Source organism: Euleptes europaea, chromosome 17, assembly GCF_029931775.1.
Source record: "Euleptes europaea isolate rEulEur1 chromosome 17, rEulEur1.hap1, whole genome shotgun sequence".
Classification (NCBI taxonomy): domain Eukaryota; kingdom Metazoa; phylum Chordata; class Lepidosauria; order Squamata; family Sphaerodactylidae; genus Euleptes; species Euleptes europaea.
In genome coordinates, this window is record NC_079328.1 from 9,573,832 (window position 1) to 9,594,852 (window position 21,021).

General features: G+C 41.9%; 1 protein-coding gene across 1 annotated transcript in view; it reads left to right on the forward strand.

The window, feature by feature from the left end:
• RALGAPA2 (Ral GTPase activating protein catalytic subunit alpha 2) overlaps positions 1–21,021 on the forward strand; it is a 186,195-nt gene that overhangs the window by 76,778 nt on the left and 88,396 nt on the right. The window contains exons 23-24 of the mRNA XM_056862277.1: positions 5,094–5,249; positions 17,404–17,532. Coding sequence (XP_056718255.1) covers positions 5,094–5,249; positions 17,404–17,532 — 285 coding nt within the window. The remainder of the gene's footprint in view (positions 1–5,093; positions 5,250–17,403; positions 17,533–21,021) is intronic.

Below are 21,021 nucleotides of genomic sequence, written 5' to 3' on the forward strand. Positions count from 1 at the left end.
ATTCTTTTATCAATTAAAAATAAGAACATAAGAAGAGCCCTGCTGGATCAGACCAAAGGCCCATCAAGGCCAGCATTCTGTTCCCATGGTGGCCAAACAGCTGACTCTAGGAAGCCCACGAGCAGGATGACTGCAACAGCATCCTTCTGCCCGTGCTGCCCAGCAACTGACACAAAGAGGCATACTGCCTCTGGGACTGGAGTAGATATCTACCATGTCTAGTAGCCATTGATAACCCCATCTTCCATAAATTTGTCCACTCCCTGTTTAAAGCCTTCCAGGTTGGTGGCCATCACCACATCCTGTGGCAGTGAGTGCCACAAATTAACTAAGTCCTGTGTGAAGAAGTACTTCCTTTTGTCTGTCCTGAATATCCCACACTTTAGCTTTAGTGGATGATCCCAGGTTCTAGTATTATGGGAGAGGGCAAAAAACTTCTCCCTGTCCACACCATGCATAATTTATAGACTTCTATCATGTGTCCTCTTACTTGCCATTTTTTAAGCTGAACAGCCCTAAGAGTTTCAACTAATTCTCATAGGACAGCTGCCTGTCTCCCTGATCATTTTGGGTGCTCTGCTCTACACTATTCTTTTTCAGATGCAGTGACCAGAACTCTACACAATATTCCAAGTGTGGTCTCATCACAGATTTGTAAGAGGGCAGTATCATAGCCAGTTACAGGATAGTTTCAGTTTACCTTTTCTAGAGAAGTTGGTAGCAGAGCAGCTCCAGGGCTTCCCGGATGACACATCTGCACTTGACACATTTCCATTTGGTTTCCATTTGCCTGGGTTTGGTTTCCATTTGCCTGGGTTTCGTACCGCGACAGCTTTAGTTGCAGTGGTGGTCGATCTTCGTTTAAATTTGATGCTGTTGGACCTCTCAGTGACCTTTGTCACAGTTGTCCATTCTATTCTTATCCACTGGCTTGAATATGGATTTGGTGTTAAGAGCATAGCCCTTTGGTAGTTTCACTTTTTTCTGTCTAACCAGACATAGAATCATAGAGTTGGAAGGGACCACCAGGATCATCTAGTCCAACCCCCTGCACAATGCAGGAAACTCACAACTACCTCCCCCAAACACACCCATTGCCCAGAAGATGGCCAAGATTCCCCCCTCCCATGAACTGCCGAAGTTCATAGAATCAGCATTGCTGACAGATGGCCATCTAGCCTGTCAGGCCTTTGCTCCAATGTCAGACCTTTGCTCCTATGCTGTGTACTCTGGCCCTTGTTTCACTTGCAGGCTACGTTTGAAATGAAGTCCTGTAATTGCCAGGTGCAAGCTTGGCAACGGTTCAAGGTTGCTTTCCCAAGCCTGAAGTATTTGGTCTGAAGTCTCTGAGAAACTTCTTATCTGAACGTTACTATGGTTTCACTGTATCTTGCTCTGTAGAATGCTTTTTCAATTGTATCACACTCCACCTAGCTCCATTAGAGTCCTTCTTTGCAGTCATCTTGTGTTTAAACTGTCTTTTTGCTTTTATTAAACTTCCATGCTTAAGAAACACCTGCTTGAGCATGTTTAATTTTTTGGAATGCTAGGGACAGTCCTCTGAGCTGACATAGCCTTTGCTTAAAAACCTCCAGGGAAGGAAAGCTTACCACCTCCCGAGGAAGCCTGTTCCACTGAGGAACCGCTTTAACTGTTAGAAAATTCTTCCTAATGTCTAGATGGAAATTCTTCTGATTTAATTTCAACCCGTTGGTTCTGGTCCAACCTTCTGGGGCAACAGAAAACAACTTGGCACCATCCTCTATATGACAGCCCTTCAAGTACTTAGAGATGGTTATCATATCCCCTCTCAGTCTTCTCCTGTTCAGGCTAAACATACCCAGCTCCTTCAACCTTTCCTCATAGGACTTGGTCTCCAGACCCCTCACCATCTTTGTTGCCCTCCTCTGGACACGTTCCAGCTTATCTACATCTTTCTTGAATTGTGGTGCCCAAAACTGAACATAATACTCTAGGTGAGGTCTAACCAGAGCAGAGTAAAGCGATACCATCACTTTGCGTGATCTGGACACTATACTTCTGTTAATGCAGCCCAAGATTGCATTTGCCTTTTTAGCTACCGAATCACACTGCTGACTCATATTCAGTGTTTGGTCTACTAAGACCCCAAGATCTTTTTCACGCCAACTGATGCTCAGACAAGTCTCCCCCATCCTATAATTATGCATTTGATTTTTCCTACCTAAATGCAGAACTTTACATTTATCTCTGTTGACATGCATTTTATTGGTTTTAGCCCAATTCTCCAGCCTGTCAAGATCATCCTGTATCCTGGCTCCATCTACTGTATTTGCTACCCCTCCCAATTTAGTATCATCTGAAAATTTAATAAGCATCCCCTCTGTTCCTTCATCCAAATAATTTATAAAGATATTAAACAACACAGGGCCCAGGACAGATCCCTGAGGCACTCCGCTAGTCACTCTTCTCCAAGTGGATGAGGAACCATTAACAAGCACTCTTTGGATGCAGTCTGTCAACCAATTACAGATCCACCTAACAGTAACAGGATCTAAACCACATTTTCCTAATTTGTCAACAAGAATATTATGGGGAACCTTATCAAAAGCCTTACTGAAATCTAGATGAACTATGTCTACAGCACTCCCCTGATCCAGCCAGGTAGTAACTTTCTCAAAAAAGGAGATAAGATTAGTCTGACATGACTTGTTCTTGAGAAACCCGTGCTGACTCTTAGAAATCAGATCCATCCTTTCTAAATGCTCAAGGACTGACTGTTTGATGATTTGTTCAAAAACGTTTCCCGGTATAGAAGTCAATCTGATGGGTCGGTAGTTACCCGGACCCTCCTTTTTCCCCTTCTTGAAGATGGGGACAACATTTGCCCGCCTCCAGTCTTCTGGCACCTCTCCTGTTCTCCAAGAATAAAGAGTCTCCACCAGAATCAACTGGGTGGAATTGGTCTTGTGGAGTAACACAGGGTTCTGTACTTTCACCCATGCTCTTTTATATAGATATGATACAGCTGAATGAGATTGTCTGGAGCTTTGAGGTTGGGTATCATCAATATAGTTCAAGTGGAGCCCATCCATTTTGTGCAGGCCCAGCTTGTCCCAAAATGTTCGCCAGTACCTAATAAATCTAATCGTCTCTACATGTCTCCTCAACCATGCATTGAGACTCCACATTTGGCCCTGCACATGGAACAGGTAGCATTTCATAAAAAGCTACCTTGGAGGATGTGGCTTGTAGTCTCCTACGTAGCAACCTATATTTGGCTTCCAGGACCTCATGACTACACTTCCCCATGACATTGGTGCCAATTTCCACCACAACAACTGACTCCTCCCCAGCACTGTCTACCAAGCTATCTGGATGACGGATGATGTCTGCAACCTTCGCACCAAGCAGGAAATCCACCTTGTGATCCACACACCTGTCACAGACCCAACTATCTACATGTCTAATGATCGAATCTCCCACTACGATAAGCCCCATTCCCTTTTGAGGCATATCCTCAGCATGAGAGGGTATCTGTTCATCTACCAAGAAAGGCGTCCTTCTATGGTATCGTGTCCCCTTTCCTTAGAGCAATGCTCTCCTTCCACAAGGCTCCCATTAACCATGACTAGCAAGAAGGATGGTGTGTTTAATCATTAACCATGACTAGCAAGAAGGATGGTTAGACAAAAAAGGGTTGAGTGCCCAGCCTTCTATGCCCTGTATTTCTGTACTGAGAGAGTAAGGGTCTAGTGCCCTGGATTCATTGCTTTGCTGCTAAACTTGTACTCACTAGGTGTCTTGTTTTTATGAACACTTTGTTGCTGGGGCCCTCGGTCATAGAGCTGCACTTGCTCACGACTTGTCCTAAATATAAAGCTGTGTCTGTTCTAAAGAATTGTATCTGATTAATTGACTGACAGTGTAATGCTAAACAGAGTTACAGCTTTCTAAGCCTGCTGACTTTAACAGACTTGGAAAGGTGTAAGCCATCTTAAGATCGCACTGGAACTGTGGCAATCCTGGTTTCTATGAATTTGTATTTATTTTTTAATAAATTGTCCATCTGAGTTCATTGTTTTGCCATCAGTTGGCCACAGGTTTTATGTGTGTTATGTGCCATCAAGCCACTCCCGATTTATGGTGATCCTATGACTTATTGACCTATCCTTAAGAACCTTGCTCACATCTTGCAAACTGAAGACCATCGCTTCCAGTGAGCCAGCCTGGTGTAGTGGTTAAGAGCGGCGGAATCTAATCTGGAGAACCGGGTTTGATTCCACACTCCTCCACATGAGCGGCGGACTCTCATCTGGTGAATGGGTTTGTTTCCACACTCCTCCACGTGAAGCCTGCTGAGTGATCTTGGACCAGTAACAGTTCTCTCAGAACTCTCTCAGCCCCACCTACCTCACAAGGTGCCTGTTTTTTTTGGGGGGGGGAGGTTGTAAGCCGTTTTGAGACTCCTTATGAAAACCAACTCTTCTTCCTTTATTGAGTCAATCCATCTCAAGCTGCCTTGAACTTCTCTTCCAATGAGTCTTGTCTTCTGTTGATGTCACCAAAGTATGATTGCCTCATTTTAGTCATTTTAGCTTGTAGGGAGAATTCAGGTTTGACCTAGCCCACTAATTTGCCTAATTGGCCATCCATGGTATCCGGAAAACTCTCCTCCAGTGCCACATTTCAGATGAAATGTGACAGGTTTTCCCAAATCACAAAGCCCCCAAACAGCCTTTCATAACAAGTTACTCTTCATATAGCAGAGAGTATTTGGTTGGAAATCACCTGAATAAATGAAGCAAAGGCTAACTTTAGTTTTTCTCTTGACCTTTCCATGAAAATTGACTCATCTGGATTTAAAGAAAAGTATGTGGCAGCAGCAACTCCCCAAGAGAGGCCCCATCCTGAAATCTGAGTGTATTTTCTGATCATTAAGCATCCTCACAAGAGCAGCTCAATGTGTCGCTGAAAATACAATCTGAAATAATGACTCAGTGAAGTTATATTGGACTTGCCTCATCTCCATGTGTTTTTAATGTGTGTTAATCTTCTGATTACTTAGCAGCACAAAAAAACTTATTGACAAAATAAACCTTTATCTTTTTTAGGCTACCACTTTACCAGATGAATATAAGGAAGGGAAGCTACACGCATACAAGTTGATATGTGCCATGATGAGCAGGCGCCAAGATGTTGTGCCAAATCCTGACTTCCTGGTGCATTTTTATCTGGTCATGCACATTGGCTTAACTAGTAAAGATCAGGTATGATTACAGCACTTCTGGTTTGCATTTATTTGCCACACTTTCTAAATAGTTTTTGAATATACAGGTAATTCAAATTTTTCAAATGCTTTGATTTTGACTGGATTTAGGGTGATATGTCCTTCATCCTTTTTTTCCTGTAATGTAAAAAAAATTATCTACAGGTTGGAAATGGTTTCTGAGTGTTTTTGCCATCGTCAATGTTGTTTTAACTTTTATTTCATCCCAATGGAGGCATTCTGGACAAAACTGAGAAGACTCAAGGGCCCTGACTCAGAAGCTTCTTATTTAGATAAGAACGTGAAGGCTTCATAATGAGTAGCACAAATTAAACAGAACAGGGAAACGATGATGTAGGAAACCTGAGGCTGTGGAAATTAGGAGCAATTTTTGTGGAGAAAGTTTTTTGAGAGGACATTTAAAGGAGTACCAGCGGTACCAAGAGCGGAAGAGCTTGTCTGAGTGCTGCCGAGAAAGAATTGGCAAGTAGATTGAGAAAGAAGGTCTACACAGAAAAGCAGGCAGTTAAAGGCTAGCATTTCAGAAGGTGAAGTTCCAATCAGTTCTGATTGTAAATATTGTGTTTCTTCATTAGCTCAATGCCTGAGTAATAAACTGTCCTGTATTTTTGGTTGTTCTTGGGTCAACACTTTCTTATTATGTTTTTCTACTTTATGACACTTGGTGGCAGACTTGCTGCAAGTTTTCTAGTGTGTTGATGCTAGATTGTGAGAGAGAGAGCGTTGTGGCTTTTTTGGTTTGGTTTGTTGGCTTTTGAGTTTGAATGCTCCTGAAACATGGACAAAGTAATATATTTTCATTTTCCTAAATCACATCCCCTTTGAAAACTCAATTATAGAATAGTTCTGAAGTAATAAAATAAAACTTTCTACATGGATTTGATTTTCTTTAATGAGCTAGCAAACCCCAGTCCAAGAGGACTTCTTCCAACCAGGGCCACTGAAAAGTTGGGTTTTGTTTTTTTTGTTTTTTTGCAAACCCTTTGATGAGTGATGAAAGGTGCTCTTCTCTTTTGGTGATCTTTATGGGTTGCTTGAAGAAGAATGAAAATATTCATCTGTTCAGATTACTCAGAGTAGACTTTGTTTCATTCTTCTTCCTGATTGGCTACAACCAGCCTGGGTAGTTTCCATCCCTCTAAATTGGCTTCATTTGCCCTCAGTGATATTGTTGCATAGCAAGCTATAATTGTCTGTGTAATATTGTGATATAATCATAACTGTTCTATAATTCCAGTTGACTAGGATCAGGCTAAAGGAGAAAGAAGTCCTAATTTGGGGTGGGGCGTGGGGCAGGGGAACAGTGGCTGTGAACAAGTATAAAAAATGAGGGCAAGAAGGGGGTGGGTAGGGCAGCTCTGAAAGCCGTGCCTCAAAATAGGCAAACACTCAGCACAGGTCTTGGTCCAACAAGCCTCTAGTTGTGCTGAGGCTGCTAGTTCTGGAGAAGCAAGATTGCACCTTCTCCCCCTGTCCATTGTATCCCATCTCCAGGCAACCTCGGCTGGAGATAACTTTTTTGTATGTCAAAATCTCCACACAAGTAATTGAAATACAGTTCTCACATTGTCTGCAAGATTTCAGTTGCCGTTCCAGGGCCCACATTTGCCACTACGCAAATGTTATTACTAGACATGACTGTCAAAGGGGCCCAGACGTTGTTGAGGCTAACTCAGTGAGAGGAGTGGGATGGTACCCTCTTGTTTCCCCATCCTGTGTAGCTTCAACACAATATTTAATTAATCCTAACGGTCCCCTAAATCCTCAAAATGTGATGCTGAACTACAATCTCTATACTATAATAAAGAAAAAGTCATTATAAAGTCACTGTGAAGAAGACAACATCGTGGTGTTGTGTGCTCCAATAGCAAAATCCAGATGGCCTTATTATTCTCCTGCTTCAGACTGTGCCTTGCCCCACACACATACAATGTTTAGGGGCAAAAATAATTATAGTCTGACAGCTTCAGAGTGTAGTCGTGTTGGTCTGCGGTATAACAGCTAGATTCCAGTCCAGTAGCACCTTAGGGACCAACAAGGTTTTTGGCATATGAGCTTTCAAGAGTCTACTGAAGGGAGCTTTGACTCTCAAAAGCTCAGACCCCCCCCCCAAAAAAAATCTTGTTGGTCTCTAGGGTGCTGCTGGACTAGAATCTAGATGGGGATAATAATTCCTTCAGTTATATACCAAATTTGAAGTGTGTAGAATAAAATTTTGTATTGAGCAGCAAATTAAGATCTCCCTATATTGGATAATATTCCCATGGGGGTTAGTAGTACTCCATCCAACTTCATATGTCTGAGTAAATTTTCAGTAGAAGCCATAGCAGGTTTTATGGGATCTCTCGAATTTATTTGGAATAACAAATGTGGCACCTTAAATGAACCAATGTGTTGTGGCATAAGTATTCATGAACCACAGTTTTAATTTTATCTAGTAACTCTATAAACAGCTACTTTACGAAATCTTTTCTGGGTGCTCTCAGTTCTTAGGGAATTAATTTTGATGGTGCGGGGTGTGCACGTAAGCTACTGCATAACATAGTGGGCGTTTAATACTTTATTGAATTGGACTAGATAATAATTGTGTTCATTCCTAATCCCCTTTGCAACGTGACAGTGGAGTAGTTATAAGCCTTGTGTTCCATAATTCTGTTCAGAGTTGCCTTTTGCTAGGGAATTGAATGCAAGTCCTTTACTGGCTTTTTTTTTTAAGCACAAAAAGCCTGCTGGCTGCTGCCCTCTTGCCTATGATTCAGTGCTGATATCCCTGCTTGCTTGCTTGCTTCCTCCCCCACCCGCTTGCAAGAGTTACTTGCCTTTTCTTCTTGCTGAAGAGTCCCAAGGTTCACACCTAAGAGAGCAAGGCTATGCAATTGTTGCATCATTTCATTTTTTTAATTTGAGAAATTACATCATACTGTTGGTGTGAAAAAGAATTAGAATTAGAGGCTCTAGAAATAACTATTTGCTTAATATTGCCAAATTTTGATGCCTCAGAAGCCACATTTGTGCAGGTTAGAAGACTTGAATATATTTACGTGATCTTCATGTTTCTTGCAATTTGGCCAACTCTTTTGGGGAGTTTGTGCTTTTCAGTGTGCGGGAGAATGTGTTTTGGGCTTTGTTTTGTTTTCTCAAGGCACAGGGAGGGGGGAAATCAGATGACTGGGAAAGCCCCCGAAGCCATCACTAAACCGCCCAATCCCTCCCAAATGAAAGAATAGATGGAGACAAAGTATGCCAAGATAAAAGGCTTACAGCTCAGGTGATTTGTGCAAGCACCCAAACCGCATGCTAAAGTGGAAAGCAGAGGGGGGAAAGCTAGGCAAATCTAACCTGGAGAAATAGTATCCACACGAAGAGATCTGTGAGACAATTAGTCCAGCATCACATTGCTTAGTAACAAATATTCCAAAATATGTATTTGAATATCTTAATTGTTTTTGAGGGGTGTATTATATCTTAACAAATTGGATGTCTTAATCGATTTAGATATTGACCTTCTTTGGTTACTGCTTCCTTCATTAAGGTATTTAATGAATACTAAAACTCTGCAACTCTATTTAAATGTCCCTTTCCTTCTTAAAAGGGAAAAGGTGGTAAGCTCTTCAGTCACTAAAATGTTGTCCTGTTCTCCATAATTAAGGGCAGGAATTAATCTGTGAAAATACCAGCTTGTTTCTAGCAAGGGACAACCGAGAGTCTTTCTAAGACAGATGGTAGGCTATCGTGTTACATCTGGAAATGGCTATAGTTTGAACAGTAATCAGAAAAGGGCATTTTTATAACTGGCCTCTCTGTGAACTTGAAAGTAAGTGGTGGTGAGGGGAATATTTTAAAGTGATCTTCGCAACAATTTTTAATGCCAGTACTTTTGACAGTGAAAGAGTCTGTAAGACGATAGAGTTAATCTTTTTTTATTGTGGCAGAACCTGGAGATTTCCCCCTTCTGTTCTCCCATTTACAGCACCGCAGTGCATAATTTTGAATTGCAATAGTTCGTAATGGTTCTTTCTGCCCTTTTCCATAACAACATCAACACTAAATTATACTGCTGCAATTATATAAACAATGGAAATGCTTCCAGAACAAATCCCTCATTTTAAATTTTCACTTTCTGTAATTGTTGAATGATTTGGAGCCATAATCAACCAAAATTATTTTACACATTTATAGGTCAATTATGAAAGAAGGAAAGAAATACTGAATAAGTAAACCTATTTCTGTTGCCATCTCCGTGTGCTTTTCTTATGGCTTATGCTTTTTTTCCAGTTGCTGTGTACCTAGCATTCAATTAAAATGATTGATTTACTAGGCTTTAAGCTGCTCAATGCTGTTTACATTTATAGACTTGCACTTTGAAGGGATGGAAACAACCTGGTCTGTTTGAACTACCTGATTTTTTTTTTTTTTTTTGCAAGATCACTGACATAAAGCAGATGTTCTCATGTTGTTGCTTTCTCAGGAGGCAAAATCTCTTCATAAATTGCTGGTTCTCTTCTTGACAGGTAGAGTTTCATCTTTAGGCATTTAATGGTTGGCAAAAGCAGTTTGTCAAAAATACTTGACAACCTTGATTCAATCCAAGTCAGTCACAGAATTGAAAATTGAGTCACAAGCTGTTATCTTTGAAAAGGTTACTACAGAGGGTGAGGTTAAACATTACACACCTTCAGCCCTTGGAAGTGGTTAAGAACAAATCAGTACATAATCAGTGATCCAAAAGAAAGTGGAAGTGTAGCTACTGGGGTTACCAACCTCCAGCTGGGGCCTGGCGAGCTCCTAGAATTTTAACTGATCTCCAGACTACAAGAGATCAATTCGCCTGGAGAAAATGACTGCTTGGAAGGGAGGCTCTGTGGCATTATACCTGGCTGAGGTCACTCCGCCATCCCCCAATCTCCAGGAATTTCTCAACCCAGAGTTGGCAACCTTAGTAGCTACCCCCAGGGCCATAATTTGCTAAACACAGGTGGAGTTTGTACTGGCTTTATCCCTCAGCAATGTTATATTTGCAGTTACTTTATAATCTAGATCCAGGTGGAAACTGATAGATCCCACACTGCCCCAAGATGCGTGAATTCTGTGTAGCATCAGTAAAATAAATGTGATTTGGGAGAAAAATTAATGTGTCCTACCCTGTGAAAGGAATGTGAATTTTGATTGTGCTTACCACCCTGTATTGTGTTTATCTTCATCAGAGGAAACCTCAAAGTCACTTTGTAGTCAGAAAAACAGTACAAAAAGAGGAAGACCCAGCATGAGGTGGTTTGACTCAATAGAAAAAGCCACAGCCTTCAGTTTGCAAGACCTGAGCAAGGCTATTAATACTACGACATTTTGGAGGTCATTAATTCATGAGGTTGCCATAAGTTGGAAGTGACTTGACTGCACACACATTATAAATGAACATTGCCTAGCTCTTTACAGTATTAGTAGTAGAAGACCTGCATGGTAGTAGAAAACACACACCCCCGGCAACCAATCCTCTCCACATTCACTGGCCTATTAAAAAAGAAAAAAACCAAATTAACCTGTTTCGGAAGTAAAGTTTTATATTACCTGTATTTTAAGCAAAAGAATAAAAGTTACTTATTCCCTCACAGAGACAGGTAGACCCTTAGAACAAATTTTACGGAATAAAGATGTACTTGATCACTAATGAGTAGATCATCCCAGACTGATCTGACAGTCTTTTGAGAAAGAACTACAACGTGTCCCTTGTACATTTATTTATATGTTCCCCCCACTCCAACTTCAGCATTTGAATGTGATCACTAGACAATTATCTGGTCATTATTCTTAGACCTGAAAAACTAAATGTTGGCATGTAAATTGAATAGGCGCAGCAGTATTCTTTTATATGTATTGGGGATTGCTAATTAGAGAAGCATCTACATAGATTCCAAAAACATTCGGGATGAGGAAAGTACTTTCTTTTGTCGGATTAGATTTTTTTGTCCTTGTTTGAATAATGTGAAACTAGCTGCTTGATGGTATACTTGCTGGCTGCTGAGACTCCTCTTCTGAGGGTGCACAGGTGAATAATTTTCCCTTGTGATAAAAGGCTGGAAGTAGAGAATTTTATTTTCAGCTTAAAGCTGTCACCTGACCTCTGAATTTACTTTGGCCTTCTATTTCCATAGAGGGATATAGAATTATAAAAAAATCAACACTAACACTCAGATCTTTAATTATTTTTGTGGCAGCTGACACAGGGCTGACCAAAAAAATGAAGTTCTGGGTGCTGCCGCCACTGACAGGTGGGGTGGCCTTGTTGGAAAAGAGGAAAAGAAATAGAAGTGTCTTTTTCATCTCAGTGATAACTGAGTCACGCAACAAGAGTTCACAGGACCGGCTCTGCTTACTGTACTGGGATATTTTGTCCAGTTTAAGGCACCAGATGTTACCCACAGGCAGACAAACTGAAGACGGTTCAAAATGGTCAGCCAAGATGAGCTGGGGCTTGGAGAGTATAGTATTATGTTTATCCTCAAGATAAGATTAATGGCGACAGTGGGCATTAAGGTACTTTCCAAACAGCTACGTGATGTCAGAAACAAGGAGGGAGCAGCAGTTTCTCCAGCGTTTCAGGGAAGATCCAGATCAAGGGTTTCTGGTAGCAATACAATAGACAGGAATTGAAGAAAATAGTCCTGGTGGGTGGTAGAACAGATTGTTCGGAGACACTGCAGAGTTTTACATTCTGGAAAGTTTTTATTTTGAAAGCTGGGTCAGCATATGTTTGGTACAATATATGCCAAGGGAATTGTTCGGTACCAAACAATAAGATTATGCAGAGTTCCTTAATCTCTTTTACAGCCAGATCATATTAATCTGTTTACTCATAAGAAACTGTCACTGAGATCAGTCAGGATTATTCCCAGATAAGTGCATATTGGCCTGCAAACTTAATCTGCTGTCTTGTGGACTTGGAAGGATGTAATTTTGCTTAGCGCTGCACTGTTAGAGGACACTTTGAGCATGGAACTCCCAACATCTCCTCTTGTTTGATCCTTACTATATAGCATACTCAGTGTGAGTCACTTTTGTAGCCTTAATTCTAACTTGTTAGAATGTTAGAAGAACAATTGGTTTTTATATGCCGACCTTTTCCACCTTTTTGAAGGAGAATCAAACCAGCTTACAATCAGCTTCCCTTCCTCTCCCCACAAGAGACACCTTGTAAGGTAGGTAGGGCTCAGAGAGTTCAAAGAGAACTGTGAGTGGCCCAAGGTCACTCAGCAGGCTTCATGAGAAGGAGTGGGGAAACCAAATTAGAGTCCGCTGACTGCTGCTCATGTGGAGGAGTGGGGAATCAAACCCAGTTCTCCAGATTAGAGTCCACCACTCTGAGCTACTATACCACACTGGCTCTCAATCTTCTTTAAAAGAAAAGCTGCAAAGTTAAATATGTAAATAATTTAGATTGTATCCTTTAAAGTATACTTTGCTTTCACAAATGTACATGATGCTATATTAGATGAGCAAATATGGTGGCATCTACAGCCATTTGTTTTTTTCAATGGTGTAATTACATCCCCCCCTGACTCGGATGGCCCAGACTAGCCAGATCTCATCAGCTCTTGGAAACTAAGCAGGGTAAGCTATGGTTAGTGATTGGATAAGAAACAACCAAGGAATTCCAGGATAGTTATTCAGAGGCAGGCAACAGCAAGCTACCTCTGAACATCTCTTGCCTTGAAAATCGTGCACAGTTGTCATAAGCAACTTGACAGCACTTTCTACCTATAATTACATTCACATGTTTCTTTTTAATGCATTTCTCTGTATAAAAGATAACAAGGAACAGTCCAAAATAAGGTCTTCATAGTTCATAAAGTGCTGTGTAGCACCCCAGTTGTTTGTGACGTAAACCTCTGTAGGCAATAGTCTGCCTCATCAGAGCTCTTTGCTTGCCAACCATGTGCATTCTCAAGATAATAAGGGTGGCCCTATTGTTTCATTCAAGGAAATGTGATTTTTATTGAACCTGTGAAGAAATTGCTGCAGCCTCTCTTAATTTCTTTTGAGACACTGATTAGCTTTGCATATTTTTGTTTTAGCAGATGCTTTCATTGCTATGATCAAGGCAACAAATAAAATCCATCTTGGTTAAAGCAGTAGCACTAAATCAATAAGCAGTTAGAAAAATACCGTAATCTTATGATCATAATTCATAGTAATCTGGTAGGAAATTGAGGAATGACCCCTGTTGTCTGCTGGTGGTAACTCATATGTCAAGCAGCTCAGTGGTAGAGTATCTGCTTGTTACGCAGAAGGTCCCAGGCTCAATCCCCGGCATCTCCAGTTGAAAAGACCAGGTAGTAGGTGATGTGAAAGACCTCTGCCTGAGACCCTGAGCAGGTGCTGTCAGTCAGAGTAGACAATACCAACCTTGATGGACCAACAGTCTGACTCTGTATATGGCAGCTTCATGTGTTCGTGTGAACCTGGAAGTGACTTTGTGATGTCAACGGCGCTCCAAGAATTTCACAAATAAGTCTACTGTTTTTACCACAGTGGTTTGGTAAATTCATAGAGTGTTGCATGATGACATAGCATCATGTGACACCATCTCCCCCCCCCATTTTTTTGCTCCCACTTCTCCATCAGCGGCAGCAGGAGTGCAGACCCCGAGGGTGGCAGCCCTAGTTCAGCCATCGAGATAATAGTCTGCAATCTGCACAGTTCCATTTTTCATTCACTTCACTGGAACTTGCACAGCAGCACTTGCTGGTGAACTGTATCCTTTGTTCCTTTGTCTCCCAGCTGAATAACCTTAGAAAACAAAGACATCTGGGATGGGAAGAAAGGGTAGAGGGCTTGGGCCCAGCCCTCTCTCATTTTAGAAATAAAGCGGTAAGGATTTTGAGCTTTCTGATGTGTCGGTTCGCCTGCCCCTTTCTGGGAATGTTCAGCATTATTTTATTGCATTAGGATTCAGAAAGACGTTAAACGTGCAGTTTTCCCTTGTGTGGGCACATGGGATTGATACAAATGCAGCATGGTTAACAGTTAGTACTTATTAATCTTTAAAAATGCTCCTCTCTGCTGCCTTTCATGCCAAGATTCATGAGTCTTTTTATTGCGGCATATGTCAACAGAGATGCCGCCCCATCTGCTGCGATAGAGCTTGTTCAGACTCTAGGCGCGCAGCACAATGCTTACCTCTTCTAGTAATTACAGGTGTGTTGTGAGGAGCCCAGTGCATTAATCAGCCCCTTAATTATGGGAAAGGTGGATCTTTTGTTCTGTCTTCCGAGCAGGAGTTTACCAGCCACTTTATGAGTGCCAGCGTCCATCTGCTCACTCTTTCACAATGTTTGCATTGACTGATATTGCCTTTAAAATGTATCACGGGAAGTGATTAAAGCCCGTTTGAACATTAACCTGAGTGGCGTTTCAGAGGTGAAAATGATGCCTGCTGTGATGCTAAAACTTATTTGCCTTTTAAACCATATTTGTGTAAAAACGTCCATCACATTGGTTTGTGATAGGGAAAGATGAATGTTTGCAACTTTTGTGCCTCAGCAATTTTCTGAGGTCTTGTAATAGTTCCTGAAGATTAAAATGCATTATGTTTTTAAAGCAAAACACAGCCAAACTTTCTTAGATCCATAGTGGAAAATGTAATCTATGGGAAAGAGACTTGAAGGTCTAAAGCTAAAAATTTCATTTGACTAACATGGCAGATAGGATTTTGCTAGTGAAAGTATGATTGTTATGTGAAGTTTTGGCTTTTATTTCAATACGATTTTTACTAACACTTTCTCTATTTGTCCTCCACCACCACACCTTTCCCCCTCTTGTAATATATCATTATGGCCCTTTGACATAAACAGTAAAATTGATTTTTGAATCCAGGGAGGTCAAATCATGTAGGTTCATCCTTTCTCCCACAGGTTAGTGCTTATTTCTAGAGAACAAGACACAGAACAAATGCAGGCAAAAGATGCTTACTGACTCCTCCTGTGGTCTTCAGTCAGTTTCATACTATTTATTCCTTGAGAGACAGCAATCCTACAGAATTTGCGTTAGGAGTTCTGCTAGGCATGGAGACAAATTGCATTTCTGTTAATTATGTTTTCAGGTGAGCATGTTTTTCTCAGCAGAGCCAACAGTTACCTTGAGGGTGGTCTTGGCAGAAAGGCAGGGGGAGGGGAGAGGCTGTGGTGGTAGAGCATCGGCTTGGCATGCAGGAAGGTTCAGTCTTCAGCATCTCCAGTTAAAAGGATCAGGTAGTGGCTGATGCAAAAGGCTTCTCCCTGAGACCCTGAAGGGCCTGGCTGAACAGACTGACTTTAATGGACCAGTGTTCTGACCAATGTCATCTTCAGGTGTTCACGTGTAAGAGTTAAAACTAAATAGCTTCCACAGCTGTCCTGTTCTTGGACTCCCCCAATGGAGGCAGAGAATGATCTCTCCCTCCTCCTCCTCCCAACCAACCCTAATGTAGAAAATCACAAATAGGCTTTAAAGGGCAGACTGGACAAGGTTAATAGCCGGTTTAGGATAGTCCCTTTGAAGAAATTCAAGCAGCCCAGAATTCTTGTGTGCATTCTTACAATCAGCTTCATGGGTGAAGTGAAAGGCAGGAATTGTAAACACTGGTAGAACAGGGTCCATCTTACTGAGAGTTCTCAATTCTTTTTTGAATGGAGGGGTGGGTGGGATTCCAGGGCAAGAACTAGCCCCCTAGGGCAACATTTCAGAAATTCTTCCGTCTCCTTTTCAAAAGATGCATGGTGGATTAAAATTATTGCTGAAATAGAACTTATTCTGGGAGCTCACAAGCTGCACTCTCATTCAAAGTCCATCTGTCCTCCAGCAGAGTCATCCCAATTTATTTCACCCTTTGGAAGAACAAGTGGAGACCTAAGCAGTGAGGATGGGTGGAGGACCTTGGGCAGACAGAGCAACCTCTGTGCCCTTCTCTCACTTCATGAACCAACATTAGGCCATAGTAGGAAGTGAAGTTTGGATCTACACATTAGGTTGGATCCTTAGGTTTTGTTCTGCTGGTGCTGGTCCTTTCCTCCAGCAGAAGGGGCCTGACATACAATGCTGTTGCATCAGTGGAAGAGTATTCTATGTTGTCAGAGGGTTCCTTGTGCCAGAGGAACACATTGGCCATAGTTGAACAAAATAGTAGGATCCAACTCACTTTTTAAGCATCAAAGGTTTCTCTCTTGACCAGACAGTAGCATTATAGCAGCAACAGATGGTGGTTTGGCTGTGGAGTATCACAGAGCCAGGGCAGAGCAAAGGTTTCGGGTGAACCTACTAGGCGAAGTTGTTTTTGCTGTCAAGTCACAGCTGACTTATGGCGACCCCACCCCGTAGGGTTTTCTACGTAAGAGACTTTGGAGGTGGTTTGCCATTGCCTGCCTCCGCATCATGACCCTGGTGTGCCTTGGAGGTCTTCCATCCAAATACTTGGCAGGGTTGACCCTGCTTGGATTCTGAGATCTGACGAGATCAGGCTAGCCTGGGGCTATCCAGGTCAGGGAGAGCGAAGTATATGCAGAAAAATCCATTGCAACTTGAGCGTTGAAGGTATCTGAATGTCTTTCCCTCGCTCACATATCTGTTGTAGTTCAACATACTTGTGTGGAATGTGGTTACATGAATGCAATGGATGTGTGTTTGCTGGTTTATGTGACATCACTGGTGATGAGTAAACCCCCTTCCTTCATGTTTGTTGTTTTGTGAACTTCTGAAAGGATTATTTTATTTTGTATGTGTTTGCTGACTTCATTTTGGAGTACTCCTGGTAAAATCACTGCAGCATGGGAGCTTTTGTGCACCTTTTACAAAGAAACAAAAGTTCTGTCAAATACCATCAATATGACTCCTGACGTTTTGTGGATGTTCTTCTCTTAAGCTGGGTATTTCTTCTGCCCAGTGCAGGAATGCCTGTATCACCTTGCTGAACAGGGCAAAAACAGGTGAGTTCTTTGCAACATGTTTATCCCCTGTGCAGCAAGTCTCCCTCAGGCTATGGCATGGACAGAAGGGCACTGATTCTGTGATCCTCTGGGAAAGCTCTTGGCATGCGCAACTTCCAGCATCTTAACGAAATAAGCACACTGAAAAACTTAAAAGCTCTGCTTTTTCCCATTTTCCAGGATGTCTTAAATACTGTCATCAGGCACTGCCCGCCCAGCTTTTTCTCCTTGGGCTTACCTGGCTTCACATTGATGACAGGAGACTTCATAACAGCCGCCGCCAGAGTGCTGAGTACAAACATGTTGGAAGTGAGTATGGCAATGCTCGCTGTCCCTGTTCCCGTGAGATGGCACAGTTGTTAGTGCAGCTCAGATTTCTCTACTCTAACAGGTGTCGGCTCATTAGTGCAATGTGAAACTGGGCTCTAGGGGCAGGCACCATGGCAGCTGAGGTGTGAAATGGTAGGATAAGGTGACACGCGAGGACTGGAAAGGTGTTTCATCAAAAGGACAAAGTGCGAGAAATCATATCCTCGCTAATACTGCAGCACCATTTGCACTCTAAAAGCAAGACTTGAGTTTCAGAATATTGTTGGGGTTGTTGGTTTTGTTTTCTTTTGTTCTTTGGAGAAATGAATCTAGTTAAATAAGAAGCCGACACATAATTTTTCCTGCTACGTATTGAATGGAGCAGTGGCAAACAAGAAACCATTTTTTAAAATCCATGATTATCACTGTATGTGCCAATTAGGTTAATAGTCCAAGTGTAATGTCTTGGGTAGGGTCGGAACAAGGATCTATTGTTTGTTTGTTTATGTGCACATAGAAGCTTGTAGGGTGCAGACTGAGGAGGTTAATGTACAGGAATGCAAATTTAACAGCAATTTTAAGGTATCTGGTCTTTATTTCTAAGTTTACAAATAGCACTCTTCGTTCTTTTTCCAGTTGGCTAACATGCTAGAAACCTAATCAGGTTTGTTAATGGACAAGAACTTGAACACCAGTAAACAACGGGGAAAATATTCTAAAAGCAGTGTTGACTTCCTGGATTTATCAAATGCTTCTCAATTATATTTTCCCTGGGGAATAAGGTTTTAGTGTGTTTTATTTTACAGGGTGAGAGGATGTAATAACAATATGTTGTACTATCAGTAAAATCTCTAAAAAACGATTTAAACCATTAAGCTTTGTCAATCTATGACAATTGTGTCTCCTGAGCCTGATATCAATAATTGGAAGGGAAACCAAGATAGAATAGCATGAGACTAACATAAATACATTATTTGGGAAATATTTCCTTCTTTACTTACCACTCTATCTAAAGGAAATTGTATGTTGACTGTAACCGTGCACCATTCATTCTGTCTCCAAAGAGACTTATGCATGAACATCTTCATGGCAGTTTCGTAATGCTTGAACAGATTTTGCTAATTCATTAATGCTCCAAGAATTGAACAGGCCGGGAGAGCACTTTTATACACTGCCTTACTAATATGATGCTGTTCAGCTTGTCATGCGAACATACATGCCCTAGTGTGAGCACTTGTCCCCGTGGTAATCCCATAAACAACATCCACAGACAAGTAGTCCAAAATAGAGTTAATTTATTAGAAAACCTACAGGTATACAGAGCTAACAGGTAAGTTGGCACGAATGAGAACTAAAGGCACGGCCTAAGGCCTATATGGAAGAGCATTGGTCATATCAGATAGTGGTGGCAGCCATGGCAACCACCCTCCCTACGAGGGCAGTTCCCACAGAGTTAGCGAAAGAATTTGACAGTTACCAGGCCTGGCCTTGGGGGGCACCTGGTGAAACCAAAACACACACAGTCTGGCTGTCTCAGCAGAGAGCAGGCCTGACACCTGGGCTTTAAAAGTAACAGAATCAAAATTATTAGAATGGTAGGCACAGCCGTTAAGTAGTTCCTCATCTGGAGGCCTCATATGGACCAATTTCATCAGCAGTGGCGGTCTGTCTTTTTTGCAGTTTCTCTGTGCTTGTTACCTCTCCTTCGTATTTTAGCTAGTGAGCGCTAGCGGAAATGAACCAAGGGGGATTTTTATTAGGCCAGTTTAAGCTGGGCCTCCTCACCACTCGACACCAGATAAACTTCACATGGTGCAGTAAAAGGTCCCCTCCATTGGTAGGGGGGTATCAGTTGTATCTTGTTAGCAAAGTCTGAAGGAAAATGGATGCAAAATAAATGGGAACCATGTGACGAGAAGCGTTACCCAATCACAGTATCCAGGACTGTTGTGTGGTGTCACATACATTTGCATAGATGTGTCTCCCCTTCTAGCAGCAGAGAAAGTTCACACTCGAATGCTGCAGAACCATGAGGACCCATCACTTCCTATAATGTGCAAATGGTTCTCTCGTTTGTGCCCCTCAGACCAAAAGGTTGATCGATCAAACAGAGGTCATCTTTGCATAGCTACTCACAGGAGTGCGAAGCTGAGAGGTGTATTACAAACACTTGGGCCTCTTGCAAAATAAATCTTCTTTTCCTCAGTTTTTCACACTCCTTTGTGAAAGCTATTCAGAAGGAGGCGGTTGACAGGGAAACAGGCTGTGGTAGAATGGAACTGTAGTAGTAGAACTGGCGTAGCATGGAGCAGTCCAGGAGGACACCTTTATAGTGGAAGAGGATTATAGTTCACTGCAATTATTATTGTAGGTATCACCTGTTTTAACTGCATTGCCATATACCATGTAATCCACATTATGTCTCGTTAATAGTATACCTTGCTTTAGTTTGTTGTTGGCAATGTTCTCTAATTCTGTAATCCTGGTCCTGTGTGCATTGTTCATTGGTTGTCTTATGTTGTCTGATTGCCCTGTCTTATATCCTGCAATTTACCTTGAGTCCCAGAGAGAAAGACTGACTATAAATAAAGTAAAAAATTAAATTAAAAAGAGGGAATACATCTCTGTTGCAAAGGCAACTGAATGCAGATCGCATTGAAAGCAGTCAGTGCAGACTCTCACTAGCATTTGGATGCATGCTTCATTGTGCGGTGAAACGTGTACCTGTAGATGTCAGTCTTTTGCACTGTATTACTTCCAATGGGATGCGTGGTTGGATGTGCAATGGATGGCATCTGCCCAGCTGCCTCTGCAACATGGTGCCTGTTCCCTTGCTGTCTAACTGTGGGCCTTAGAAGCTGGTCCTTCCAAAAAGCAGCAACAAACACCTCTGTAAGGGCTTGCAACCCAGCAGATGGCAACGTGCTTGAGGGTCCCAAGCCATGGGTTGAAAACCTCTGCTTTAGGCAGCACTGGTGTTTTCATTATGCCTTCACCGGGAATGTGACTTGCTGGTTAAACTCAGAGCCCATTTTTACCCAGCAGTTGCTATTCTGCTGGCCGGGCAGGCAGAAAACAAACTAGAGAGGCTTGTTCTGTAGACTTTGTCCAGCTATGTTAAGCTAGCCTCAGAGCATTAGCAAAATACTCATTGAACATTTCTATTCCAAAACTTGTACAGTCCTGTAAGTTAAGATAATGTCACCACAAGAACCTGCGTAAGGAACATCAAACCTCACAAAATTGAGCTTTTTTAATATCTGGTGTCCAGAAGTATACTGAAGTATCCTGAACTTATTGGCAGTGCTCAGGGCACAAGAATTCATACACTATACACACAGCATCAGTCTAGATGATGCTTCTATATTCCTCTACCTCTATAGCTGCCTTTGCCCCAGTACCAGTTGCTGTCACAGGCCTTTTATACAGGGATGTTTTCCTGTGGTCACCCCCACCGACTGTTTTGGGGCTTCCTTTCGATTATGCATG